This window comes from Babylonia areolata, chromosome 32, assembly GCF_041734735.1.
Source record: "Babylonia areolata isolate BAREFJ2019XMU chromosome 32, ASM4173473v1, whole genome shotgun sequence".
NCBI classification, from domain to species: Eukaryota; Metazoa; Mollusca; class Gastropoda; order Neogastropoda; family Buccinidae; genus Babylonia; species Babylonia areolata.
In genome coordinates this window covers 17,262,572-17,289,635 of record NC_134907.1, presented here as the reverse complement: position 1 = coordinate 17,289,635, position 27,064 = coordinate 17,262,572, and the positions used below count along the sequence as shown (strand labels likewise).

Sequence of the window (27,064 nt, the reverse complement as noted above, 5' to 3'; positions counted from 1 at the left end):
TTTAATGAAAAGAATATAATCCACGACGCTCCCAACTTAATTAAGTATTCAAATTCAAACAACGATGACAAAACCCTGTTGAATCAATTTGAACTGATAGTTTTCTGCCGGTATGAGACAAAACAAAGAGAAAGACACAAGCACCTTGTGAATACTTATTAAAACAAGGCAATCAAACCAACAAATATAACATAGTGTGCAACATACCTTTTTGCAGTTTTTATATAGCCATGTCCGAACTGTATCAAACTGGGCGATTGTTTCCACGGACTCGTAAAACTTGACATTTGGACCACCGTCTTTTTTCCTGTGAAGCGCCATCTTTGTTACAAGCGTGGGAGGGTTCGCGGTGAATGATTATGAGAATCAATAGTGTATTTGTTTCATTTAGATTAAGTCATAAAATGAAGTTTCTTCGGTAAATATACCAAACGTTTCTTTATATCTGTTTTATATCTTTTTTTTTTTAAATATATGAATTTATCTTTGAATTTTTGGAGCAGCGTCTGAATTGTTTGAATATACCTACAGAAACTGTGATTACAAACTTCCGTTCTTTGGGGGGGGGGGGGGGGGTTCTTCTCCCACACATGTCCAAAGTACTTGGCGGTGCGAATAAGGTGCTGATACACTGGGCACACACACACACACACACACACACACACACACACACAATGACGGCACACACACACTCACTCACATATTCACCACTTCTTATTACTGACCCATCTTCCTTTCAGTTTCTCCTGCACACACACACACACACACACACACACACACACACACACACACACACACACACACACACACACACACACACACACACACACAGAGTGGTAACATGAGCAAAAACGTCGTGTTGGGGCGGGTTAAATTCTTCAGTTTCTTTCTATTTCGATCCCCTCTAACAGTAAAGTCATGCTAAAAATCACGTACTGAACATATTGAACTGAATCCACAAGCAGAAACGCGTATTGCTGAAGAACAGCCAGGCCGCTTCAGGGTACAGTTCTTCAAAGCAACAAATCTCTGGTTACTGTGAAATACTGAGGTACCTACAACACCCAGCAGCAACACTACTGAGCTGCCTCTCAGTTCAGCGATTTCGTGGACTTCAAGAAGGAGTCTGACTTTCGGGTTAGATGGTATGTTGCCCGGGGGTCTATGCACGCTAACCTGCTCAGAGCCATAGAGCATCTCTGCAACAAGGCAACTGGCGCCATCTACTTCAATCAATGGCAGCATAGGGGACTTGTTCAGAACAACGGTCGGACTGAGTCAGATAAGGCTGCCTGTTCTCATCTACTCTCTTTATGATCATCCTCGAAAGAATAATTAACTTGACGGGGCATTAGATGAACACGAAGGAACAGTCATCATCGGAAGCAGAACAGTCAACGACCTGTTTTGCCAACGACATCGACGGGTTAGCGGAGAAATAAGACTGAGGAGTTATATTAAGAAGACTGATGGAACGCTCAGACACTGAAGAACACTGCAGCCTATATATATATATATATATATATATATATATATATATATATATATATATATATATATATATATATATATATATATATAGGCTGCAGTGTTCTTATATATATATATATATATATCTTGCATGGAAATCGGTGCAGATCGAGAAGACCAAACTGATGACCAACAACACCTCTGAACGGCATCAGCACTGACACCATAGGGTCAACGACGACTGAGAACTGAACTGGAAACAGTCCACAGCTTCACTGGAGTACCTGGGAGCAGTGATAACAGTCGTACATGTAAAATGTTACTTGTCTGTCTGAGTGTGCATCTGTGCATGAAATCTGACTGAATGACACAGGAAACGAATGATGAGCGCCCAATGGCAGCCGTCATTCGGCTCTACCCCATTAGGCAGCCTGTTGTGCAAATGAACCCAAGTTTGTAACTACGGCCGAGCGCTTAGCTATGGGGTTCTGACCGAGGATAGGCGCTATATAAGTAGGGTCCCTATCATCAGCGTCTGTCCAAAAACATATTGTCACATCATCGGCTGACGAAATTTCAGAAAAGCCTGGAACAAATTCACTAACTGGACATTTAAAAAAAACCACATTATTTATTTATTTATTTATTTATTTATGTACGCTTCTAGTTGACTTCATCACGTTTTTGCGCCTTATACATATTATTAGTAGTGGTAGTAGTTATTATTATTTTTTTTATGTATTTATCTATTATTTATTCACCTTTTTTTTTCTCTCAAGGCCTGACTAAGCGCGTTGGGTTACGCTGCTGGTCAGGCATCTGCTTGGCAGATGTGGTGTAGCGTATATGGATTCGTCCGAACGCAGTGACGCCTCCTTGAGCTACTGAAACTGAAACTGCAACTGGACTGACTCGAAGTGACGAATGTGTGCAGCAGTACCTCGATCAGTACAGCGCATGCACCTGAAAACATTAAAACGTCTACAACTAATGACAGTATTTGCTAAAACACTTACCGACAGCAAAGATAAGACTTCGAACATGCGAAATTTGTATCATCTTTTTAAAAATTATCTTTATTTTAAACGTTTAAAATTTTTTTATTCCAGTCTGATAAATTTGTAAAAAAAAATATCGATTTTCATTATTTTGAGATATATATCACACACACACACACACACACACACACACACACACACACACACACACACACACACACACACACACACACACACACACACACACATATATATATATATGTGTGTGTGTGTGTGTGTGTGTGTGTGTGTGTGTGCGTGTGATCATTAGTAAACAAATAATTGTTGCTGTTGGTATAGCCACTGACTTCAGTCAATTCATTCAGCGCGGACCTGCAACCACGTCAAGATAACCAACATCAACATGGACGGAGGAATCCTAGTAAGTTTGACACTTTACTGCTGATTATGATATTCTGTTCAATATACATTGTTGTTCGGCACATTATCCGGAGAAAGTACTAATATATTTTCACTCTGACAATATGTGTTAAGTGCAGCATGTAAAGTTTAGTAATTCAAAATTAAGATCACAAAAATGCCGTCTGCTCAGAATCCCACCCCCAATGCCCCAGTCTCAGACCCAAGTGTCTAATATGTAGCCGTCTCCATTCGTGCTCTCTCTCTCTCTCTCTCTCTCTCTCTCTCTCTCTGTTGCACCTGGCTGCATAAAGTATGCATCGATGTCAAAGGTGTATGTGTGTGTGCAGACATACTCGCACTCGCATGTGTGTGTCTTCTGCTAGTTTAAGGCGTGTGTGTGTGTGTGTGTGTGTGTGTGACTATACATCTTGGAAACAATTCCCGTTTTTTTTTCTATCGAGGTAAACTGTATAGTTAAAAATTACTGGCAAAAGTTTAGGCTTTGCACACCCATCACACAGTCAACCCAACCCTCCCATTCAAAAGGAAAATGAAATGTATTCATGAGTTCAGAAAAGTATAGCTGATAGTGATACTGAAAGCCAGTTTCCGTGTGGTCTTGCTGGCAATTACATGTTTGAAAGGAAGTCAGTCCACTCCACTTCACTCTCCTTAAACTTCAACACATTGAGGTTCTTCTTCTATCACAGCAGGCAATATTCATCTCATGTACTTAATGGGTTGGCATGATTCATATTATATTTAATGATATATTGACCATGTGAAATTGGTGCAAGCTATAGCCAACAGGTTTGCTCTGTTGGCCATAGACTGACCAAAAAGAAAGTATGTTCTCTTCAGCTGCAGTCTTTTCCAGCTCATACACTTTTAGAACGGGTCTTGTTTAAGCTCATTTTTGTTTGTTTGGTTGTTTGCTTTACAGGAACCCTCTCTGTATTCCATCAAGGCTCTGGCCATTTTGGACAACGATGGCAATAGACTGTTAACCAAGGTGCGTAAACTTCTTTGGAAAAAAAAAAAAAAATAAAACACTACCATTGAAAAAGAAATGGGTATGCATTACAAGTTAACCCAAACAAGAAGACCATGAGCTAGAATAGTAGAAATGTTTGGGTGGAGGGGAGGAGTAGCGTCATCTTCCACTACTGTTTGAATGCTGCACACATGTATGCACATGCACACTTGCTGAACAGTAACCATGTATTGTCAATTTGACCATTGTACTGACAAATCAACTCTCTGTCTCTCTCTGTGATAGTGATGCATGCGCTTACAGCCATTGCTGCAAGCATGTGCACACACACTCACAGAGTGCATGCTTAATCAGTTAATGCCTCTATGACATACACACACACACACACACACACACACACACACACACACACACACACACACACACACACATACTCTCTCTGTGTCTCTGTCACTCACTCTCTCTCTCTCTAAGTGGTAGTTGGTTTATCTTTCTTACACCTTTTGACAATTGTTCTGGGTTTTTTGTGTGTTTTTTTTCTACTTGCAGTACTATGATGACACATTCTCTACAGTCAAGGAGCAAAAGGCCTTTGAAAAGAACCTGTTCAACAAAACTCACAGAGCCAATGGTTTGTACTATTATTACATTTTGAAACTGGTTTCCTTTTTTCGTAGTATGATTAAAGTATATTGTCAGTGTGGTAGGCAATTGGTGACTAACTGTGATTGTACTTTTTTTCCCTTGAAAAGTATATTGTCAGTGTGGTAGGCAATTGGTGACTAACTGTGATTGTACTTTTTTTTTCTTTTTTTTCCCCTTTTTTTGTGAACTGCAACTCTTACCTTCTCTCATATGTATGAGAGGTATTTTATGTGTATTGACTGCTTTTACACTGCCATTTAGGCAGCCATTCTCTGTTTAGAGGGATGTGTATATTGGGTGTGTTGAGGGATGTGCATATTGGGTGTGTTCTTGTTTCCATAACCCACCCAATGCTGATATAGATTACAGGATCTTTAACATCTGTATTTGATCTTCTTCTTCTACTTGCATATATAAACATGAAGGTGGTTCAGGCACTCGTAGGTCTGCGCATAAGTTGATCTGGGAGATCGGAAAAATGTCCACCCTTTACCCATCAGGCGCAGTTACAGGGATTTCGATCTGGAGACCCTCAAATTGAAAGTCTAACATTGTAACCACTTGGTATGTTTTCGTCTCCGTAACCCATTGAACGCAGACATGGTTGACAGGATATTTAAGATCCATATTTAATCTTCTGCAAGTGTGTTTACACAAAGCTGTTTCGGACACTAGCAGGTTTGCACATAAGTTTGACCCGGGAAATTTGGAAAATCTCCACCTTTCACCCACCAGGTGCTCCCAGACCGGGGATCGAACCCAAGAATCCAGCGCTCTAACATTATAACCACTGCACCCATCAGCCTTCTGGCTTCAATATGTTGTCTTCAGTTTTTATGTGAGTCTTATAATGATCAAAATGCTTACACACGCAATACCATGGAAATGGTAACACAAGAGTACGATAACCTTCTGGCTTTGATCCGTTGTCTTCAATTCCCGTGTGAGTCTTATAATGGTCGAAATGTTTACATGCGCAGTACCTTGGGAATGGAAATGATAACACAAGAGTGTGATAACCTTCTGGCTCTGAACACTGTTTCAGCTGAGATCATCATGTTCGAGGGACTGACATGTGTGTACAAAAGCAACGTCGATCTTTTCTTCTATGTGGTGGGGTCTTCGCATGAAAACGAGGTGAGCTCCCTGAGCTTGTATTGTAGCGCATTTTATTTTGTCACAACAGATTCCTCGGTGTGTGAAATTCAGGTTGTTCTCCTCAGGGAGAGCATGTTGCTATACAGTGTAGCGCCACCTTTTTTTTTTTTTTTTTTTTTGTTGTCATTTATCAGCCTGCAAGTGTATTTGTTTTCCTATCAAAAGGAAAAGGCTGGTAAGGCATCTGCTTAGCAAAAGTTGTGTAGCGTGCATATATATATATATATATATATATATATATATATATATATAAATATATACACATATGGATTTGTCCGAACGTAGTAATGCCTCCTTGACTACTGAACTGAACTATCAAAGGAATTTTTTTCTTCAAAATTTTGAAAGGTACAACCCATTTGTTGCCATGGGCTCTTTTCAGTGATTTAAGTACACGCTTTGTGTGGGATCTGAGTTTATTGTCTCATCCGAAAGACTAGCATCTAGACCACCTTTTCAAGGCTTAGTGGAAGGGGCGAAAATACTGGTGGGTGTGGGGTTTGATCCCTTGCGCTCAAATTCCTTCGTTTCCCAGGCGGATGTGCTTCCACTAGGCCACCACTCCACCCCTTTCCCTTTCTTGCTTGTTTGAAGCAGAGCAGAGGCTGAGTGGTGATGGTCTCCAGTTCGAGTCCCTCATATGGAGCAGGATTTTTACTCCCTCCCCTCCAACTATACCTTGAATGGTTGTCTCGTTGCTCGTCATTCAGCTGTACATTTGGCTTTTTTTTCTTTAAAAAACAAAAACAAAACATTTTTAAGTGTGAAAATTATGGCGGAAAAGTTTTTCTCTCAGGTGTTGAATTATGTGATGCTTATATGGTATAACGAACAGTAAAGAGTGGTCACTCTCTCCATTCACAAGGTACACAACTTCAAGTCAATGCTGCTTTTGCTACTGATTCAGCTAGCATACAGGTAAACGAAAGGTATATTGGATTGGAACAAACCCAGACGCTTCCTCAAAAAATGGTATGTATGGTATGTTTAGTTGAGTGAAGCAAACAAAACAAAAAATTGCAGATGCTTGTATCATTTGGACTTGCAGGGAGGGGAAAAAAAAAAATCTTTTTCACAATTTTGTTTCTTATGTGCTTCCAACAGTTGATTCTGGCAAGTGTGCTGAACGCTTTCTACGACTCCATCAGCCAGATCTTGAGAAAGAACGTGGAAAAGAGGGCGCTGCTGGACAACATGGATGCCGTTTACCTCGCTGCCGATGAAATCTGTGACGGCGGGTGAGCGGAGTGCACACTGACTTTGCGTTGATGTTCTCTGGTGTTTGTGTGTGTGTGAGTGCGTGCATGTGTGCGTGTGTAACAGATAGAACGTTCTTTGGCAGCGTCTGGGCAGTTCATATACTGTTTGGCTTCAGAGCTTTGTAATTTTCACCATGCCTGGAGGGTCCAACTGCACTGTTGTTGGCTGTCCTGCATAGAATGCTAAGAACAGAGACACACATCTAAACTTTTGGAAGGACACTTTTGTGTTTTCCTCTATATGCCTGTACATTTTGCCAGTTTGTTATTATATATATATATATATATATATATATATATATATATATATATATATATATATTTGCCTTCCTTTCTTTAATTTGCAAAACGTTTGATTCACACCTCGGCAAGCTGAGCTACACATTTCTCCATGTTGTCAGCCACTGAATCAGAAGTCGACTCCCCTAGCTCTCAGTCAAAGGAGCAAAGTGACAGAATGGTTAAAGACGCATATCTGCCAATACAGTTTCCATGAAAGTGAGGGGATTTGAATCCTGCTCTTACATGCCCTCTCTCCAAAGTTTGACTTGAACATCAAACTGTGCGTCTTGTCATCAGGATGAGATGATAAAGCGAGGTCCAGTGTGTGGCACACACTTGGCGCAGGCGCACTGAAAAAGTACCCATGGCAACAAAATTGTTGTCCTCTGGTAAAATCATGTATAAAAAAAAAAAAAAAATCCACTGTGCTAGGTTCACAAATATATATGTATGCACTCAAGGCCTGACAAAGTGCACTGGGTTACGCTGCTGGTCAGGCATCTGCCTAACAGATGTGGAGTGCATATACTTGGATTTGTCCGAACGCTCATCGAGGAACTGAAATAAAAATCTGTCAAATTCGTCTTGTCCAGTGCTTCGAAACATACACAGTGTAGCGTGATGTCATAAGACGACTGTCAGTGAGATACTAGTGTCTATGGATTGGAGGAGGTGTTGCACACAGTGTGTGGCAGTGAGTGATGGTTTCTGTGGGCAGGATTCTTTTGGAGGCCGACCCCAATGCCATTGTGCAGAAAGTGGCCATCCGCAATGAAGACATTCCGCTGGGTGAACAGACCGTTGCTCAGGTAGATTGGGGATTGTGCTTTTTGTTTTGTTTCAAGTGTGTGTGTGGGTGGTTTGGTGGCGAAACAGTGTTTTCTTGTGTTCCTTTTGTGTGTGTGTGGTGTTTGTTTGTTGGATACAACTTGTAAGAGTATAACAAACTCTTTTTTTTTTTTTTATTACTTTTTTGTTTTCTCTTGTTTTGATTTCTGCTGAAGCTAATCAGAGGTGGTTGGGTTTTGTTTTTTTTGTGTGTGTGTGTTACTCTTTTGTGTGTGTATGTGTGTGTGTATGTGTGTGTGACTTTAATGATGGTAAGTATGTATACCGATGATAGTTTTTTTTTCTTGTTTTTTTATTTCTGTTGACTGTTACTTTTTTTCTTGTTTTTTTTTTATTTCTGTTGACTGTTACTTTTTTTTTCAGTTCAGTTTTCTTGCTCATATAGTACAATATTTTGAGTTGCCTCGTTGCCTGGTAAATTTTAAGAATAAGTTTTTCTTGACATGTGTTAAGAATAAGATTTAGTGGACAATGCTTTACTCTTTCCCAAGTGGTAATCTTAGGTTTTCAGGTCTTCTTTTTTCAAATAAAACTGTGAAGTTTCTACTTTGTGAGGTGCAGAATTAGTTTCAGGTAAGTAAATATGAGTACAAGATACTGATATGATGAAGTAGGGGGAAATAATCTTTGTTTTTTATTTCGTGGTTGTTTTTTTGTATCTTAACCATAATTTGTTGTTTGTTTGCTTTTTGTGGTTGCTTGGTGTTATTTGTGTTTTTCAGGAAGGTAACATGATAACAGTATATTAAAAGATTCTATCCACAGCAGACTAAGATCAGTAAAGACTGCATTGTTAACAAATGTTTTGACAAGTTTTTGCAAATTGTTTGACTTTCAATATTTTGTTTGGTGGTATTAAACATTTCCAATTTTCGTTGAATCTTGTCATTCAAAGTCTTGTCTTTCTTAAGTAGTAAATGATGTAAATCTTGATAAATCTTTTTAGAGAAGTGTAGGTTTTTTCTTCTTCTTCATTCCTGGTGTGGGACTTCCTTGTTCACTTGTATACACTTGTGAGCGTTTGCTTGTATGACCGTTTTTACCTCAGCTCCATTTTCAGGGGATGGGGGATTCTTGCCTGCTATGTTCTTGTTTCCTTGACCCACCGAACGCTGACATGGACTACAGGATCCTTAACATGCGTATTTGATCTTCTGCATGCATGTACATGCGAAGGGAGTTCAGGCACTAACCGGTCTGCACCTGGGAGATGGAAAAAATCTCCACCCTTTTGCCCACCAGGCGCCTTTACCGAGGTTCAAACCCAGGACCCTTAGATTGAAAGTCCAACGCTTTAACCACTCAGCTATTTAGATGAGTCGAGGAGATAAGTTGTGGAGCATTGCCATCGGCAAAGCAAAAGCTGCGCTGACCAAGGTCCTCCAAAACAGTGCTTCGAAAAGTGGAGAAAATAGACTGGCTAGCCAAAGGCAGACGTACCAGGCAACGCAAATGAGTTGCAGACAAGAAACAAGGCTTTCTCAAAAACACACTTGATGACATGTACTGTAGGCAGTACAAATGTTTCAAACTGTGGCTGTACATGAAATGATGAAACATGTTTTCTCCTAAGCCATCAACGCAGACGTCACTGATGTACTGCAGATATAAGACACATGCTTTCTCTAAAACTTCTCTTTGAACACTTTACAGAGAAAGAGTTTGCTTGCTGGGTTTCTTGTCTTTACTCCCCCCTTTTTTTTTTTTTTTTTTTTTTTTTTTTTTTTTACCTTCTTGTTATTCGTCTGCGTCAGTTTGTAAATTTGTGAATGGTGTTTAGATGTTAAGTCTGTTATAGCTTGTGATTGTTTGTACTCTTTGTTTTCTTCTTGTCTGTGTCAATTAGTCAATTTGTGATTGGGTTTTAGATGTTAATTCTTTGATATTTTGTGATTGATTGTACTTTTTGTTACCATTTGTACTTTTTGTTCTTTTTTTGTTTGTTTGTTTGTTTGGCTGTTCTGTGTAACATCTTAAGTTGATATGCCTTTTGAATATTATAGCAGCTTAACAAAAAACTAGAGGTAAGTGACAGTTTCCCTTCCCATCTGGTATGGAGCCCCCAGGTAGTGAGTTGTAATATTATTATTACTATTATTATTATTGTTCTTCTCCTCCTCCTCATTATTATTATTATTGTTTTTGTTGTTGTTCTTCTTCTCATGGTTAGTATTACCATTATTTTTATTAAGTTTTTTTGTTGTTTTTTTAATTGTTATTGTTATTCATCTTCTCATTGGTATTGTAGTTATTATTATTATTATTATTATTATTATTGTCATCATTGTTATTATCCTCATTGTTCTTATTATTGTAATTGTTATTATTGTTTTTCTCCTCATTATTATTATAATTATTATAACTATTATTATCATCATTGTTATTATCAATATTGTTTTTTTTTCTTCTTTGCATTGATATTATTATTAGCGTTGTTATTATTATCATTATCATCATTGTATTTCTTCTTCTCTTTATTATTATTATTATTATTATTATCATTAGCATCATCACCATTGTTATCATTTGTATTAGTATTAATCATCACCCCTCCTTTGCTGTCCTTTCTGTTCTCCAGTAGCTCCTGTGTTCTCCTCCATACCTGTGGGAAGGGAGAGTTACTTCCTCTTGGTGGTGGTAGTGGTTGGGGAATTCATCGCAGTAGTGGCTGAGGGGGACGTCATCAGTACATGTGTGTGTGTGCGTGTGCGTGTGTGTGTGTGTGCGTGTGCATGTGAGCGTGTGCGCAGGTGTGTTTTGCATGTGAAAAAGGGGGTTAGGGGGATGGAGGGGGTGGGGTGGGGTTGGGAAGGGGGTGTGTGTGGGGGGGGGGTTGCATGGGAGGTTTGGATATTGGTAAATAGCAGGGTTAATGACAAGTCAAATGAAGACGTTGAGCCCCAGGTGTACTCTTGTCTGGAGTAATGTTAACTTTATCACTGTAAAGCTCTTTGTATAGTGATAAATAAGATTGATATATTTGAAGCCTAGTTGCTTTCTTTTCTGGAGTAATGTTAATCTTCTTCTTCTTCTGCATTCACTCGTATGCACACGAGTGGGCTTTTACGTGTATGACCGTTGTTACCCCGCCATGTAGGCAGCCATACTTCGTTTTCGGGGGTGTGCATGCTGGGTATGTTCTTGTTTCCATAACCCACCGAACGCTGACATGAATCACAGGATCTTTAACGTGCGTATTTGATGTTCTGCTTGCATATACACACGAAGGGGGTTCAGGCACTAGCAGGTCTGCACATATGTTGACCTGGGAGATCATAAAAATGTCCACCCTTTACCCACCAGGCGCCGTCACCGTGATTCGAACCCGGGACCCTCAGATTGACAGTCCAACGCTTTAACCACTCGGCTGTTGCGCCCGTCTAATGTTAATCAATGTTTGTATAAAAAAAAAAAAAAAATTAATGTATGCTTTTGTGTGTGTGGTGTGGGGGGGGGTGGGGGGGGGGGGGGGGGGTTGGTGCGGTGTGGCTTGACCTAAACAGATTTCTGTCTAGCGTTCGTTTGCAAGAAAGAAACAGTGTTCATACAGTCATAGAAGTCTGGAAACGTCTTGGAAAAATGAGAACCATTTTCCAGGGCTGGAACAGTCATGGAAAAATAGGTTTAGCCATTCAGGGTCCGGAAAAATCTTGGAAACTAATTGAACTCTTGACCAGTACTGTTGAACAAAAAAAGCTTAATGTATCAAAAAAAAACAAAAGAGTGGAGAAATTTGAACATCAATACCAGGATAATGCCAAACTTTTTTTTGTCTTTAAATTGAACATTGTTAATAGGATATCATCAATCTCTTTTTTTGTCAGCGATCTAGCAGACAATTTTTTTTTAATTAAAAAATTTATATATTTTTTAATTATTATTCATTTTTCATCCACGTTTGGTATGGGAAATATTCAGTTTGGTCTGGGAAAAGAAAATGTCAAGGAAAAGTATGGAATTTTGTTCTGGTCTCGGCTGTCAAAAAAAAAAAAAAAAAAAAAAAAAAAAATCTGAAAGAAAAGATTCTGTGAGTGGCTGTGTTAACCTGTTACATCATCTCTGACATTTCTTTTCTTTTCCTTTTTTTTTTTTTCTCTCATTCTCGTGTGTAGGTGGTTGGCTCAATTAAACCCGGAAAGGCAAGTGGTCGGAGGGACTCTTTAAAGGGATTCTTTTAAGATTTTTTTTTTTTTTTTTAATTCGTAAAAAAACCCTTGAATAAGGTGGTTGGGTCTCTCTATTCTGTGCATAACTATGCTGCAAAGCTGCTGCTCACTGGTGCGTTAATAACTCACATGCCTTGGCTTTTGTGTCGTGTGACTGTTGGTTTTTTTTTACCCCCCATCCATTTTGATTACTCTTTGTTCATCTTGACGGGCCACTTACTTTGTGGGGTGGTGGTGGTGGTGGTTGTTGAAAAGAGGAAGTTAAGTCGGTCGAAAGAATTTATATCGAAACAGAAAGAAAATGGGAATTGACGTGTAAACAGGAAAGGGAGATGCATAGCTTGTGAGTGTGTATGTGTCAGTGATAAAGAGAGACACGTAGTTTTGAGTGTGAAGGAGTCAGTTATAAGTAACATAAAGAGAGACGCATTGTTTGTGAGTGTGTATGTGTCAGTGATAGGTAACATAAAGGTAGATGCATAGTTTGTGAGTGTGTATGTGTCAGTGATAGGTAACATAAAGAGAGACGCATAGTTTGTGAGTGTGTATGTGTCAGTGATAAGTAACATAAAGAGAGATGTAGTTTGTGAGTGTGAATGAGTCAGTGATAAGTTATATAAAAGAGAGCTCATTAGTGTGAATGTGTCAGTGATAAGTTATATAAAAGAGAGCTTGTTAGTGTGAATGTGTTTAGTGATATATAAAAGAGAGCTTGTTAGTGTGAATGTGTCAGTGATAAGTAACTTAAACTTATTAAAGAGACGCATAGTTTAATGAGTGTGTTTGCATCAGTACTTTACTTACTCCCTTCATCCTTTCCCCTACAATGTATAGATAGTTGGCTGTGGGTAGAATAAATGTCTTATATTTTATTTAATACAGAAATTGAAAAAAAAAAAAATCAAAACAGATTTCTTAGTTAAAAAAAAAAAAAAAAAAAGCAAAAAGCAATGCCATATGGATGGAAAACAGTTGTTTTTTTTTTTCGGTTTATAATTGAGGATAATTGAAAGTGTGTAGAGAATTTCTTTCTGTAAATCGCATTTCCTTATGTTTCAGGAATAGAGTGAATGGTACTTTTATCAGTTTTAATGTGATATGAAGAAGGTTGACTGAGTCTCTTGGACATATATGCTAATGGAAATAATTTTTACCCATGATCATTAGCAGTTTTCATTAACCCCTTCCCCCCAGCCCCACCATCCTACCAGAGTCTGTTTCACATTTGTGTTGATCACGACAGTGAGTTTGTAGTGGGGAATATGTTAGCACACACTAAAGAATGTATGTCTTTTTGACATGCCCGCATCTCTGTGTGTTCATCAGTGGACATGTGTGATTCAGTGTATGAATGCATACAACACTCAACGATAGAACGCATCAGTGCTTTGGTTCTGTCTAAAGAGGACATGAAATTACGATGACTTAATTATAAGAAAGCTTTCCACACTGCCGCTGTGCTTATTTACCTCGCACATTCTACTTTTTTTTTTCTTTTTTGTACATTCATCAGTATTTGAGTAGACTGTGTGTAGCATGGTGGTTTTAACTAAGCCAGTTAATTGCGTTAAAAAAAAAAGTGGGAAAACAAATTACTAACATTGTAACAAATGTGGATTCTTCTCATTTTTGTGCAGATGCTGTGAGTGTGTGTGTGTGTGTGTGTGTGTGTGTTGAGGAGTATTTGTAGCAGAGTGTTTGTATAATGTTTATCTGTTAACTCAAGAGTCTACGAAGGGTGTTTACTTGTCTTTGGGTTTTCTTTCTTGTTACATTTTGATGGTCCTGGGTTGTTTTTCTTACTATGGTGATGATGGACATGAAAACAAGATTATGGGATGCTTGTGTGTGTTTATTGGAAGAGCGCTTATTTGTCTTTTAAAATAAATCTTTTATCAGTGTATGTAGATGCACATCAGCAATCGGACTGCTGTTGCTAAGAGGGAGGTGTGCATACCCGTGGTGCTTATGACAAAGAGATGCGTGTAATAATGAATGTTTCAAGTTTTGCGTCACTGGCCACGCACACGTGTATGTGTGTGTGTGCTGAATGGAGGCGTTGTATCAGGAGGTTGTTTGGGTTTGTTTTTTGGTTTTTTTGTGTTTTTTCTTTACTGATCTCTATCTGCTTTTTTTTTTTTTTAACCTTGACCATACTTCCTTATTTACCTGCTTATTCCTATGTCGGAGAGTCTTGTCTGACCCATTCATGGTAAAGGAAACAATTCACCATGTCTGTACTCCACTGCAGTGGGAGGTCATTTACAGCTCAGTCTTTTGTGAAGGAAGGACCGTGATTCTCAAAATAGGTAGCACCAGCAGTATTGCACTGGCTCACAGTGCTGCAGCCTTGGGGGCTAAGTTGGCCTAGGGGAACCATCCCAAGGCCGACTGTTCTAAAAACCCTCGTGGTCGCAAGAGTGGAGATGTAACCTGGGCAAGATACTCTCCACCATGATCAAGTTCTAGCCCAGATAGTCGGGACAGCAGTTGCCTCCTCTGCTGCTCAGATGGTCCTAGTCGGACATGACTAACGTATATGGATAAGATGATGATGTGGGTCTCTAAGACACGTAGTCAATATAGAAATAGTCGGACACGACTAACGTATATGGATAAGATGATGATGTGTGTCTCTAAGACACGTAGTCGATATAGAGTCAGTTTTGCAGAGCTCCCCTGTGGGTCTCTAAGACACGTAGTCGATATGGAGTCAGTTTTGTAGAGCTCCCCTGTGGGTCTCTAAGACACGTAGTCGATATGGAGTCAGTTTTGTAGAGCTCCCCTGTGGGTCTCTAAGACACGTAGTCGATATAGAGTCAGTTTTGCAGAGCTCCCCTGTCTGTCATGGGTGTGAAGGACCCACATCATTTTGGATGGGAGTGGGTTAAGGAGGGTGGGGGGGGATCCAAGCAGGATCAGACAAGGATTTCACAGGGATTCCGCTACGACTGGACAGGGATTTCAGAAGTGTCAGACAGGAATTCCAGGGTCAAGATTTCACAGGGATTCCAGTAGGATCAGACAGGGATTTTCAGTAGGATCAGAAACCAGATTTCAGTAGGATCGAATAGGGATTTCAGTAAGGTCAGCCAGGGATTTTCAGTAGGATCAGACAGGGATTTCAGGAGGATAGTATTGGGATGTGCATTAGGAAAAATGAAATGGGTCTGCTGGACACACAAAGGGGACTGAAGGTGGAAGATTTTGTGGTTCAGGTGATGGTGTATCTTGGGTGGTTGTTTTTTTTTTTTCTTCTTCTTCTCATTCCCCTTGCTTCTGAACACATATAGCCTTTCAGTGCCAAGCCAGTTTTATGCTCAGTGTCAGCTATTTGCCAAGAGATGTTTTGGTGACGGAGGGTGATAATCTTAATAAAAAATTTTTTTTTAAATCCAGCATGCAAACTACTAAAAGAAAGTATATATTACATAACTTGTACTTTTCTTTTTTTAGGTGGGACAATATCACATGAAATTTAATGATCTTGTGGTAAGAAAATTCCTACAATGATGTTGACGGAAATTTCCATCCTGGGGCACTTTTTTTTTCTTTTCTTTTTTCCACACCAAAAAGGGTACGGAAATTTCCATCCATGGGCACTAAAGAGGTTAATGTTTGCTTTTGGCAAACCTCTGGTTTTAGACACAAGTTCTGTACCATAGGACAAAGAGAATTTTTGGTGTATATGGTTGTTGTTTTTTTTTGTTTTTGTTTTTTGTTGTTGTTGTTTTTTTTTCAAGGAAATAATCATGAGAATGAAGTAGTTTTTCATTGTGAAACAGAAAAAGTTAATCTCACTTTTGAGCACTCGCTGTGCTACTTGCATTTCTGTCTTCGTATTTGTGAGTTAGAGTTTGTATTTGTCCAGTCTGATATCTCAAAATGTTAGCAGAGCCAAAGGTTTCAAGCGACAGTCTGAGTACGTTAGTGTGTGGGAAAAGATACTGTGTATATGTGTGTGTGTGTGTGTGCACGTATGTGTGAGTATGTGTGTGTGTGTGTGTAAAGTCCACTCTAAAAAGGTAAAAAAAATACTGGCGCAGGCATATGAGAATTCTGACCAGCAAATTCAGAGGTTTGAAGGCCTAATCAGGCCATACACATTAACACATTAAAAAGAAAGAAAAAAAAAAAGAGTTAAAAGCAGTACGCTCTTCAGACTGACGTTTTACCTGAGAAGTCTAACCCGTTCTTTTTTCGTCTGTTTCTTTGTCGTACTCACAGGTCTTGCAGTCAGCAAAGGAGCAGATCAAATGGTCGTTACTCAAGTGAAAACCCGGCGCCGTCTCATCCTCAGGGCAGCGTCCTCATCACCCTTGTCATCGCCACTTTTATCGCCTGTCGTCATCATTGTCATAGGAATCAGTTTTGACAAAAAAAGTGGGCGAGTTTGTTCTGTATGAGTGATGTGTTGGAAAGCAAAGACTTCCTTTTGACTGTGCATGTGAGGGGGGGGGGGGTGTTAGTCAGAAAGCAAAGACTTGTCTGGACTTCTTTTGACTGTGTATCTGAGAGGGGTTTTTTTTTTTTTCTAAAGGGTTTAATTTGGAAACTGAAGACTTGTCTGGATAGCTTTTGACTCTGCATGTGATATGTGAGAGGGGGTGTGGGGTGGGTTATTTCTAAAAGGTTAAGTTCTGTGAGGGAAAAATTCTGTGGTTGGGGTGAGCGAGTTCGTGGGTATTGTGGCAGGATTGTTTGGGATTTTATGGAGGAAGAGTGTGAGGTTGTTGATGATCTGAGAGTATGTCCTTGTCTCCTACTTTTTGACAGTGAGAGGATAATGTACAAAAATCATACACAGGTGTGTGGTGGGAGCAGGGGGGGGGAGGGGGGGGGGCCTTGGACCAAAGCAAAAAGAGATTGCGATTTTGAGCAAAAGTTAATTAAACTCTACTGTTTAATAGAAGGGGGTTTCAGACACACACAAGCAATGTGTGTGCATTGTTATGCGCGTGCGTGCGCACACACACACACACACACTCTCTCAAAGCCAGTCTTAATAATGTGTACACACACTTACTCTCCCCCTTCCTCTACTCTCTTACAGAATGTTCTTATGTGATGCTGTGGCTTCTTTTTTTTTCAGTTTTGTTTTGGTTAAAAAGAATTTGTGTGTCCGTAAATAAATGATTCATGGAAGCAGAAAGAATGGAGGAGAGACTTTCAGTTTCAAAACATCAACAACAACACAAACAATATTTAATTATGGAGGGTTTCGGGGAGGAATGTAGTGGAAAAGTGGAATGGTGCAGTCTTTCTTGTATAATTTATAACGATAGATAATTTCACATGTTTGACATTGCATTCGTTTTCGTATGCATGTGGTAAGGTTTCTTTCTGAGTGGGTATGTGTGTGTGTGTGCATGTGGTGTGTGCGTGTGCTTGTGCGTGTCTGTGAAGCATGATGAGTATCTCCTGGGCACAGGCCTGTGAATTCAATGTGATCAATTGTGTTAGTACTATTACCTTCATCAGGATGTAATAATAAAAGATGGGAGAGTCTGTAGAGGCTGGGTTTTTTGTGTATCTCTATGTGTTTTTTTTTGTGATTGGTTGTATGTGTGAGCTCTTTGTTCTCCCGCTCTGTCACTCTCTCTCTCTCTCTCTTAACTCCCTGCCGTTTTTTCCCTTGATTTTCGATCACCGGTGATCGATAGAGAATTTTCGGAATTGATCATACACAAAAACACCATTTTTTGAAAGTTCCAAACAGATGGTCCAAAAATGCACAGCTAGATTTGTACAAATCGATGCATACATGAGGCAGAATATAATTATCTGAATCGTAACGATCGTATGTCCATTGAACAAGGTCACTGAGGTATGGTGGTGACATGTTTTTGTGTACTTTGAACATGAGGACCATTTCATTGTAGTCGAATTGCTTGTATAGGGGTAATATTTCCAGTTTTGTTAATTTTTCATCTGTTGATAGGGAGTGGTCAGGTAAACGAAGTTTAGCTGCTCGTCAATGCAATGAGTTAACTTTTTTTGGATGGTTGTGACGCATTGCTCCAGACTATAGATGCATAATTGATATGAGAAAGACAATGTGCCCCGAAGAATAATTTTCTGGTTGAAACATCAACGTAATATCTAAGTTTATTGAGTAAGAACAAATTGCGGGCTAATTGTTTGCATACATGGTTGATATGAGCTTGCCAGTTCAGTTTTTTTTTTTTTTTTAATCAATAATTACCCCAAAAACGCAGTGCTCAGAAACTTGTTCAATTGAGTTCTTGTTTACCTCGAGCTTTGAAATGAGAGGCTTACGTTGATGCTTCTGTCTGGATGTAAGTGCCATACTTTTTGTCTTGTGTGGGTTAAGTTCCATGTGATTTTGATAACACCAGTCTGAAATGTCATTTATTCCCTGTTGTAGAGATGATTCTACAAGATCAGTGTCGGTGTTGCTACAATGAAGGGAACTGTCATCAGCGAACAGATTGCAGATGACATTACTAGGTGATATGTGCATCGGCAAGTCGTTAATATTGATGCAAAAGAGTAGGGTCCAAGAATAAAGCCTTGCGGAACACCACAAACCACATGACCTTCAGAAGAATACGAGCCGTTTTAGAAAACACGCTGTGTTCTGTTTTCCAGGTAAGATGGGGAAAAAGGAAACAGTTGGCTGGTTTTGAGTGTGCTCAGTCAGTTTTTTATATCGGTATTCCGTGATTCACAAGATCAAAAGCCTTCTTTAAATCTGGAAAAACTGCTCCAGTGATCTTGTTTTGGTTGACTGCAGATAACCATGTATCACAAAGCCGGGTTAATGCTGTGTGACAGGAGTGATAACGGCGAAAGCCAGATTGAAGGCGATGAAAAAGGTTATATAGCTCCATATGTTTCATAAGGTGCTTGTGGACGTGCTTTTCAAGAGGCTTGGAAATAACAGATAGAAGGGATATCGGTCTTATTGTTAAGATCTGTGATATCGTTTGACTTTGGCAGTGTGATTACTTTTGCTGATCTTAGCGCAGAGGAAACGTTGTTGTGTTCAATGCACAATTTGTAAATGTATATGAGGGAGTCTACTATGAAGGGCAAAGCAAGTTTGAGAACAGATGCATTTAAATTGTCTGGGCCCATTGCTTTCGTATTCTTTAGATTTGAGATCAAGGAAACAACTTCATGAACAGCAAGTGGAGAGATAGCGAATGAGTTAGTGGATTTAAGTCGCTCTTGGTAAAATGTTTGTAGCGATGGAGGAGAAAAGTAACATTCTGAAGGAAGGTAGTTTGCAAATACAGACAATGTCTGGTTTCAGCTGTTGTCTGAGAGTAAAGAAATACAAACAAGTAGTATAACAATAAAACACAGGAAAGGTCAAATTAGTTAGTGTGGGTTCTATTTGAACTGGGCAGACTTTGGCAGAAACTTCACACACGACAGTGCTGCCAACGCCGCTGTAATGAAGGTGAGAAGGTAGGCGATGTGAATCCGCAGAAACTTGTTTTCCACACAGTGGCTGTGATCAAGACAGTGTTGATGCACTCCACAAAACAGCGTTCACCACAGTCAGGAAACAACACGATAGTTAATAAACGGCTGAGAGAAACCTTGGGAGGACCACAGCACAGCACAACTATTTGTTGAAGAACTAACGTCATACACAAACACCAATTACTGGCCACAATATGCAGACGCAAGCAGGATTACATATGCAAGGCAATGATCAAACAAATTAATAGGAAACAGATAACTTCCGAACAGAAAAAATAAATCGAGCACTGGAAAACGCAACTGATACTATTTGATGACAAGAAGTTGTTCAGTGTTGATACAAACACGGACAACTTAAGTTCGGAGATGTTTAACGAAAACACCCATTTACGTCAGGGTTAACGCCGGCGTTCCAAGACAGTTTATATCAATACCAATTACAATATGACATGAGTGTGTCCATCGAGATCGATGATGACCATCTTTGTCATCCAGAAGGGGGATGGGGGGAGGGTGGTGGTGGGGTGGGGGGAAGGATGCTCTTGAATCTATCTGTGAGTGCGCAGATGGCTGAATAGTCCAATCTGCGCACGAAATGTTCGCTGACAGTTAGGGCAGACAAAGACAGGCATATCATTGTCAGGGAGCTTGTTTGCCCGTGACTTTCTGGCCTGCCTCTTCTCAACAGCTGCAGCAGTCCTGTTGGCCTCGCACAACTTGGCGCCTTTGTGCACAGCAGCGCGCCATTTGTCACGGTCCACTGCAGATTCCTCCCAGGAGTCAGGGTTGATATCAAACGCTTTCAGAGAGACTTTCAGAGTATCTCTGAAGCGCTTCTTCTGACCTCCGTGTGATTTCTTCCCTTGTTGCAGCTCGCCATAGAAGAGCCTTTTGGGCAGCTGATGGTCTGGGCAATTACAATAACCAACAGGACTAATAACCAATAGGACTGCCAGCACAAGGGTTATATTATGTACATGTGAAGGCCAAGAGGTAACGCATCCGCGTAGGAAGCGAGAGAATCTGAGCGCGCTGGTTCGAATCATGGCTCAGCCGCTGATATTTTTCTCCCCCTCCACTAGACCATGAGTGGTGGTCTGGACGCTAGTCATTCGGATGAGACGATAAACCGAGGTCCCGTGTACAGCATGCACATGGCGCACGTAAAAGAACCCACAGCAACAAAAGGGTTGTTCCTGGCAAAATTCTGTAGAAAAATCCACATCGATTGGAAAAACAAAGAAAACTGCACGCAGGAAAAAATTATTTAAAAAAAAAAGAAAAAAAAAAAGGTGGCGCTGTAGTGTAGCGACGCGCTGTCCCTGGGGAGAGCAGCCCGAATTTCACACAGAGAAATCTGTTTTGATAAAAAGAAATACAAATACAAACACACACACACACACACATATATGATTGAAAAAATTAAGTGACAAAGTGGACTTGCTAGTTATCAGATGTCTGCAGCACGCACACACACACACACACACACACACACACACAATTTTTTTTTCTTTTTCTTCTGTGTAACAAATGCGTGCACTTGTATTGTACACTTTAGTACGATAGCGTAAAACAATATAGCTGCACATGATTTATTCACACACTGACACTTTCAGAACTGAAAGCAATGCTGGGGAGGTGGATACATAAAACACAGCCAGTTATACCACGGAAGGGGTGGGCCACTTCTGAGAGGGTGTGGAGATTTCAGTTTCAGTTTCAGTAGCTCAAGGAGGCGTCACTGCGTTCGGACAAATCCATATACGCTACACCGCATCTGCCAAGCAGATGCCTGACCAGCAGCGTAACCCAACGCGCTTAGTCAGGCCTTGAGAAAACTGAAAAGAAAAAAAGGTGAATAAATAATAGATAAGCTTACATAAATAAATAAATAAATAATAATCATGATATAAAAAGGTAGTTGTAATGATAATAATAATATAATAATAATAAATAAATAAATAAGACAACAATGATGATAAATAAGCAAATAAATGTAAAACATGAAGACACACATTCACACATACACCTACACATGCATAACAGATATGTACCAAACATGCAGTTTCACAGATATGAAAGCACAGTCAAATACATATAAACGAACATGAGCTCAAACACACACACACACACCACACATATTACCCTGCACCTCCTCTACCCCCCTCCTCCACACACTCATTTCTAGTCTATGTATCGCAGCTTCCACGGCACACACACACACACACACACACACACACACAGATGAACACTTACTTGTACAAGCACACACACACACGCCCATATCTCCCACCCCCAACCCCAGAGAGTGGAGAGTACAGCTGTTGTGGGGGAGGAGCCACAGGTCCACACATAGAACCGTGCTGCCAAGCAGGAACACTTTGTTGTTGTTCCCTGTCAGTACTACACAGGCAGGACGCGGCGGACAGTGGCGGGGCAGAAACCAGGGCACGCTGTGCTGCCTCCTTGCTGGTTGGGTGATGGGTTCAGCAGAGGAAAGGGTGGTGGTGGTGGTGGTGGTGGTAGGGCGAAGTGGTCATACCGGGGCCGTGTGTCGATGTCACGCCTGATGAGTGGAGCAGGAGCGGGGGGAGGAGGAGGAGGAGGAGGGACTGAGAGTGTGGGGCGGAGAGAGAGAGGGGGTGGAAGATCAGTTTCAGTATCAGTAGCTCAAGGAGGCGTCACTGCGTTCGGACAAATCCATATACGCTACACCACATCTGCCAAGCAGATGCCTGACCAGCAGCATAACCCAACGCGCTTAGTCAGGCCTTGAGGGGGAAAAAAAAAGAAAAAAAAAGGGTGAATAAATAATAGATAAGCTTACACAAATAGATAGATAAATAAATAAATAAATAAATAAATAATAATTATAATGTAAAAAAAAGAAAAAGAAAAAAAGGTGAATAAATAATAGATAAGCTTACACAAATAAATAAATAAATAATAATAAATTTTTAAAAAATGAGTGGAGCAGGAGCGGAGGAGGGGAGGAGGGGGGGACTGAGAGTGTGGGGCGGAGAGAGGGGGTGGAAGAGGACTATACTATAAATATTGTGGTTGGGGGAGATAAAGTTACATGTGTTTGCCTGCGTTTGGGTAATAAATCCGGAAACTCAGTACTGGTTAAGGGTCGGGGTGGCCGGGGGGGGGGGGGGGGGGGGGGGGTGAGGAGGCTGTGTTGGTAACTCTTTCTTTTGTTCGCTGATTCGTTGGACACACGAGGTGTATGTGTGGAGCGTGGTGGGTGGGGAGGGGTCGGCAGGGGGGTGGGGAGGGTGGGGGGGTTGTTTTGAGGGGTGATGGTTCATCATAGGGTAAGGTGAAGTGGGATCTTGTAGACACTGTGTTTTAGAAGGGTACAGAATTTCGGCCATGCGCGCTGTACCGTTTTTTGATGAGGATTAAAGGCACTTGAATAGAGCGCCATTCTTGGCGCACCACTTTGAGTTGTGAAGGTGGCGCAGTGGTCGACGTATGTCACCCCCATGTCTGTGCAGGCCTCCGTCACGGAGATGGTCATTGCTGGGGTGGATGATGGCGTTTTGCCGGGACTCCGCCCCTTAGCAGGGATGATGGAGGAGGCCTGAACAGCTGTCCTGGGGAACACACGTTGGCACTGTGTGATGAGGGTTCCTCACTGCTGTCCTGGGGAACACACGTTGGCACTGTGTGATGAGGGCTCCCCACTGCTGTCCTGGGGAACACACGTTGGCACTGTGTGATGAGGGCTCCCCACTGCTGTCCTGGGGAACACACGTTGGCACTGTGTGATGAGGGCTCTCCACTGCTGTGCCTGGGGAACACACGTTGGCACTGTGTGATGAGGGCTCTCCACTGCTGTCCTGGGGAACACACGTTGGCACTGTGTGATGAGGGCTCCCCACTGCTGTCCTGGGGAACACACGTTGGCACTGTGTGATGAGGGCTCCCCACTGCTGTCCTGGGGAACACACGTTGGCACTGTGTGATGAGGGCTCTGCTGTCCTGGGGAACACATGGCACTGTGTGATGAGGGCTCTCCACTGCTGTGCCTGGGGAACACACGTTGGCACTGTGTGATGAGGGCTCCTCACTGCTGTCCTGGGGAACACACGTTGGCACTGTGTGATGAGGGCTCCCCACTGCTGTCCTGGGGAACACACGTTGGCACTGTGTGATGAGGGCTCTGCTGTCCTGGGGAACACATGGCACTGTGTGATGAGGGCTCTCCACTGCTGTGCCTGGGGAACACACGTTGGTACAGTGTGATGAGGGCTCTCCACTGCTGTCCTGGGGAACACACGTTGGCACTGTGTGATGAGGGCTCTCCACTGCTGTCCTGGGGAACACACGTTGGCACTGTGTGATGAGGGCTCTCCACTGCTGTCCTGGGGAACACACGTTGGCACTGTGTGATGAGGGCTCTCCACTGCTGTCCTGGGGAACACACGTTGGCACTGTGTGATGAGGGCTCCCCACTGCTGTCCTGAGGAACACACGTTGGCACTGTGTGATGAGGGCTCTGCTGTCCTGGGGAACACATGGCACTGTGTGATGAGGGCTCTCCACTGCTGTCCTGGGGAACACACGTTGGTACTGTGTGATGAGGGCTCTCCACTGCTGTCCTGGGGAACACACGTTGGTACTGTGTGATGAGGGCTGCCCACTGCTGTCCTGGGGAACACACGTTGGCACTGTGTGATGAGGGTTCCTCACTGCTGTCCTGGGGAACACACGTTGGTACTGTGTGATGAGGGTTCCTCACTGCTGTCCTGGGGAACACACGTTGGTACTGTGTGATGAGGGTTCCTCACTGCTGTTCTGGGGAACACACGTTGGTACTGTGTGATGAGGGTTCCTCACTGCTGTTCTGGGGAACACACGTTGGTACTGTGTGATGAGGGCTCTCCACTGCTGTCCTGGGGAACACACACGGCACTGTGTGATGAGGGTTCCTCACTGCTGTCCTGGGGAACACACGTTGGCACTGTGTGATGAGGGCTCTCCACTGCTGTCCTGGGGAACACACACGGCACTGTGTGATGAGGGTTCCTCACTGCTGTCCTGGGGAACACACATGACACTGTGTGATGAGGGCTCCCACTGCTGTCCTGGAGACATTGGCCTCTGTTGTGGAAGATGACTATTTATTTATTTATTTATTAATTATTATTATTATTGTTATTATTATTATTATTATTATTATTACTGTACTTAAAAAAAATATTTATGTGCGTTTATAGTTGACTTCATCAAGTTTGTGCGCCTTATACATATTAGTAGTAGTAGTAGTTGTTCTTTTGTTATGTATTTATCTACTATTTATTCACCTTCTTTTCTCTCTCAAGTCCTGACTAAGCGCGTTGGGTTACGCTGCTGGTCAGGTGTCTGCTTGGCAGATGTGGTGTAGCGTATATGGATTTGTCCGAACGCAGTGACGCCTCCTTGAGCTACTGAAACTGAAGCTGAAACTGAAACTGGAAGATGACTCAGAGCAATCAGCAATACCAACGTGAAACGCTGCCTGCTTCACGTTGAGGCAGGGGGTTTGCTCAAGTGAGCCACTGTGTCAGGCCAGAGACCGTCAGGTATTGAGCACAGACTTTCTGGAGAATGTTGGGCTCGTCTGTTCCGCTAATGTCAGTATTGGGGGTGCAGGGAGCATTGTTTTTTTGTTGTTGTTTTTTCGTGAGGGAGCTGGGGGAGGAGGGAGGTTTGGGGATGTGGACAAACGGGAGAGGGTGGGGAACAATCCGCGTCTGGTGACTTCCTCTTTCGGATGTGGTGGTGCGTCCTCAGTCCACAGTTGTCATGGAGACTGGGGAATGTGTAGATCGAGGGGGGTGAAGAGTAGTCTTGAGTCTGCAGGGCTGGATCGCTGCGGGGTGGGGGCGGGCGTCTTCCGTCTGTGTGGTGAGGACGAGGGGCAGGGCTGGGTTAATTAAACACACGTTTCGTTAGTGTAACCGGGACTGCGGCAGTGGTAATGTCTCTTCGTTGTTGTTCACACACTGATAACAATGCTGCCTGCCTTGGTAGTTGTGAAGGGTGACTGGCTCCCCCCCGCCCTGCTCGCCCGTCACTTGTTCATCGTCTTCTCGGCGCACTGACCTCTGGAAAGAGCGGCGTAGACGTAGTGCTTGCCTTCGACGACGAGGGAATCGAAGCGCAGAAATGCTGTCTTTTTTTTTGGCAGACTTGGCCTCAGCCTCTCACAGGAAGGGCAGTAACTGACGGCGCTTCTCTCTCACCTTCAGGGAGCGTGTCGAGACTCCCTCACATGTCGATACTCCCTCGTGTCAATTGTCCCCCATGTCAATACTCCCCTGTGTCGATACTCCCCCGTGTCAATACTTCCCCGTGTCGATACTCCCTCACATGATGTCGATACTCCCCCGTGTCAATACTTCCCCGTGTCAATACTCCCCCGTGTCGATACTCCCCCGTGTCAATACTCCCCCGTGTCGATACTCCCTCACATGATGTCAATACTCCCCCGTGTCAATACTCCCCCGTGTCGATACTCCCCCGTGTGTGTGTGTGTGTGTGTGTGTGTGTGTGTGTGTGTGTGTGTGTGTGTGTGTGTGTGTGTTGTTGTTGTTGTTGTTGTTGTTGTTGTTGTTGTTGTTGTTGTTGTTCTTGTGGTTGCTGCTGCTACTGTTGTTGTTTTCTTCTTCTTCTTCAGTTTAGCGTCTTTTAGCCATGAGTATTATTTGACAAAGATAGGGGGAAAAGACGACTACTGGTGAGGGGAAAAGTAACTGTTCACACATGTATGTGTGTGTGTGTGTGTGTGTGTGTGTGTGTTGTGTGTGTGTGTGTGTGTGTGTGTGTGTGTGTGCGCGCGCGCGTGTGTGTGTGTGTGTGTGTGTGTGTGAAATTCCACTTGGGACATGGCACAGCCCACCAAAATACCAACTGGAACATGGGACAGCCCATCAAAATTCCACTTGGGACATAGGATAGCCCATCAAAACACCACTTGGGACATGGGACAGCCCATCAAAACACCACTTGGGACATGGGACAGCCCATCAAAATTCCACTTGGGACATAGGATAGCCCATCAAAACACCACTTGGGACATGGGACAGCCCATCAAAACACCACTTGGGACATGGGATAGCCCACCAAAATACCAACTGGAACATGGGACAGCCCATCAAAATTCCAGTTGAGACATGTGACAGGTCATCACAATACCACAGGGACATGGGACATTATGTACTGTTTGTTTATTTGTTTTATTTCATTATTTCATTACTTACTGTTTATGAATGTTATTTGATACAATTGATAATATAGTTCAACAGCCGTCATGATAAAACTGAAATGCAACGTTGTGAGCACAGTATAAGCTTTAAGCTTGTTGATGCTCTTTTGTCATTGATTGCATTGTAATCA

At 42.1% G+C, this 27,064-nt stretch overlaps 2 protein-coding genes across 4 annotated transcripts in view; one reads left to right on the top strand and one right to left on the bottom strand.

The window, feature by feature from the left end:
- The window catches only part of LOC143276485 (SWI/SNF complex subunit SMARCC2-like), a 39,873-nt gene extending 39,539 nt beyond the window's left edge, over positions 1–334 (bottom strand). Inside the window, exon 1 of the mRNA XM_076580999.1 lies at positions 208–334. Coding sequence (XP_076437114.1) covers positions 208–321 — 114 coding nt within the window. The 5' untranslated portion in view covers positions 322–334. The remainder of the gene's footprint in view (positions 1–207) is intronic.
- Positions 335–2,828: 2,494 nt separating this feature from the next.
- On the top strand, positions 2,829–17,731 carry LOC143276602 (coatomer subunit zeta-1-like). Of its 3 annotated transcripts, XM_076581206.1 has the most exons (9): positions 2,829–2,889; positions 3,814–3,882; positions 4,414–4,495; positions 5,555–5,646; positions 6,772–6,905; positions 7,927–8,017; positions 10,061–10,081; positions 12,170–12,196; positions 16,451–17,731. In XM_076581206.1, exons 1-9 carry the CDS (start codon positions 2,872–2,874, stop codon positions 16,496–16,498), a joined length of 582 nt encoding a protein of 193 aa, XP_076437321.1. In that variant the 5' UTR covers positions 2,829–2,871; the 3' UTR covers positions 16,499–17,731. The 3 variants fall into 3 exon arrangements, with proteins under 3 accessions (XP_076437321.1, XP_076437322.1, XP_076437323.1); XM_076581207.1 differs by lacking the exon at positions 10,061–10,081; XM_076581208.1 differs by lacking the exons at positions 10,061–10,081; positions 12,170–12,196.
- The last annotated feature ends 9,333 nt before the right edge of the window (positions 17,732–27,064 follow it).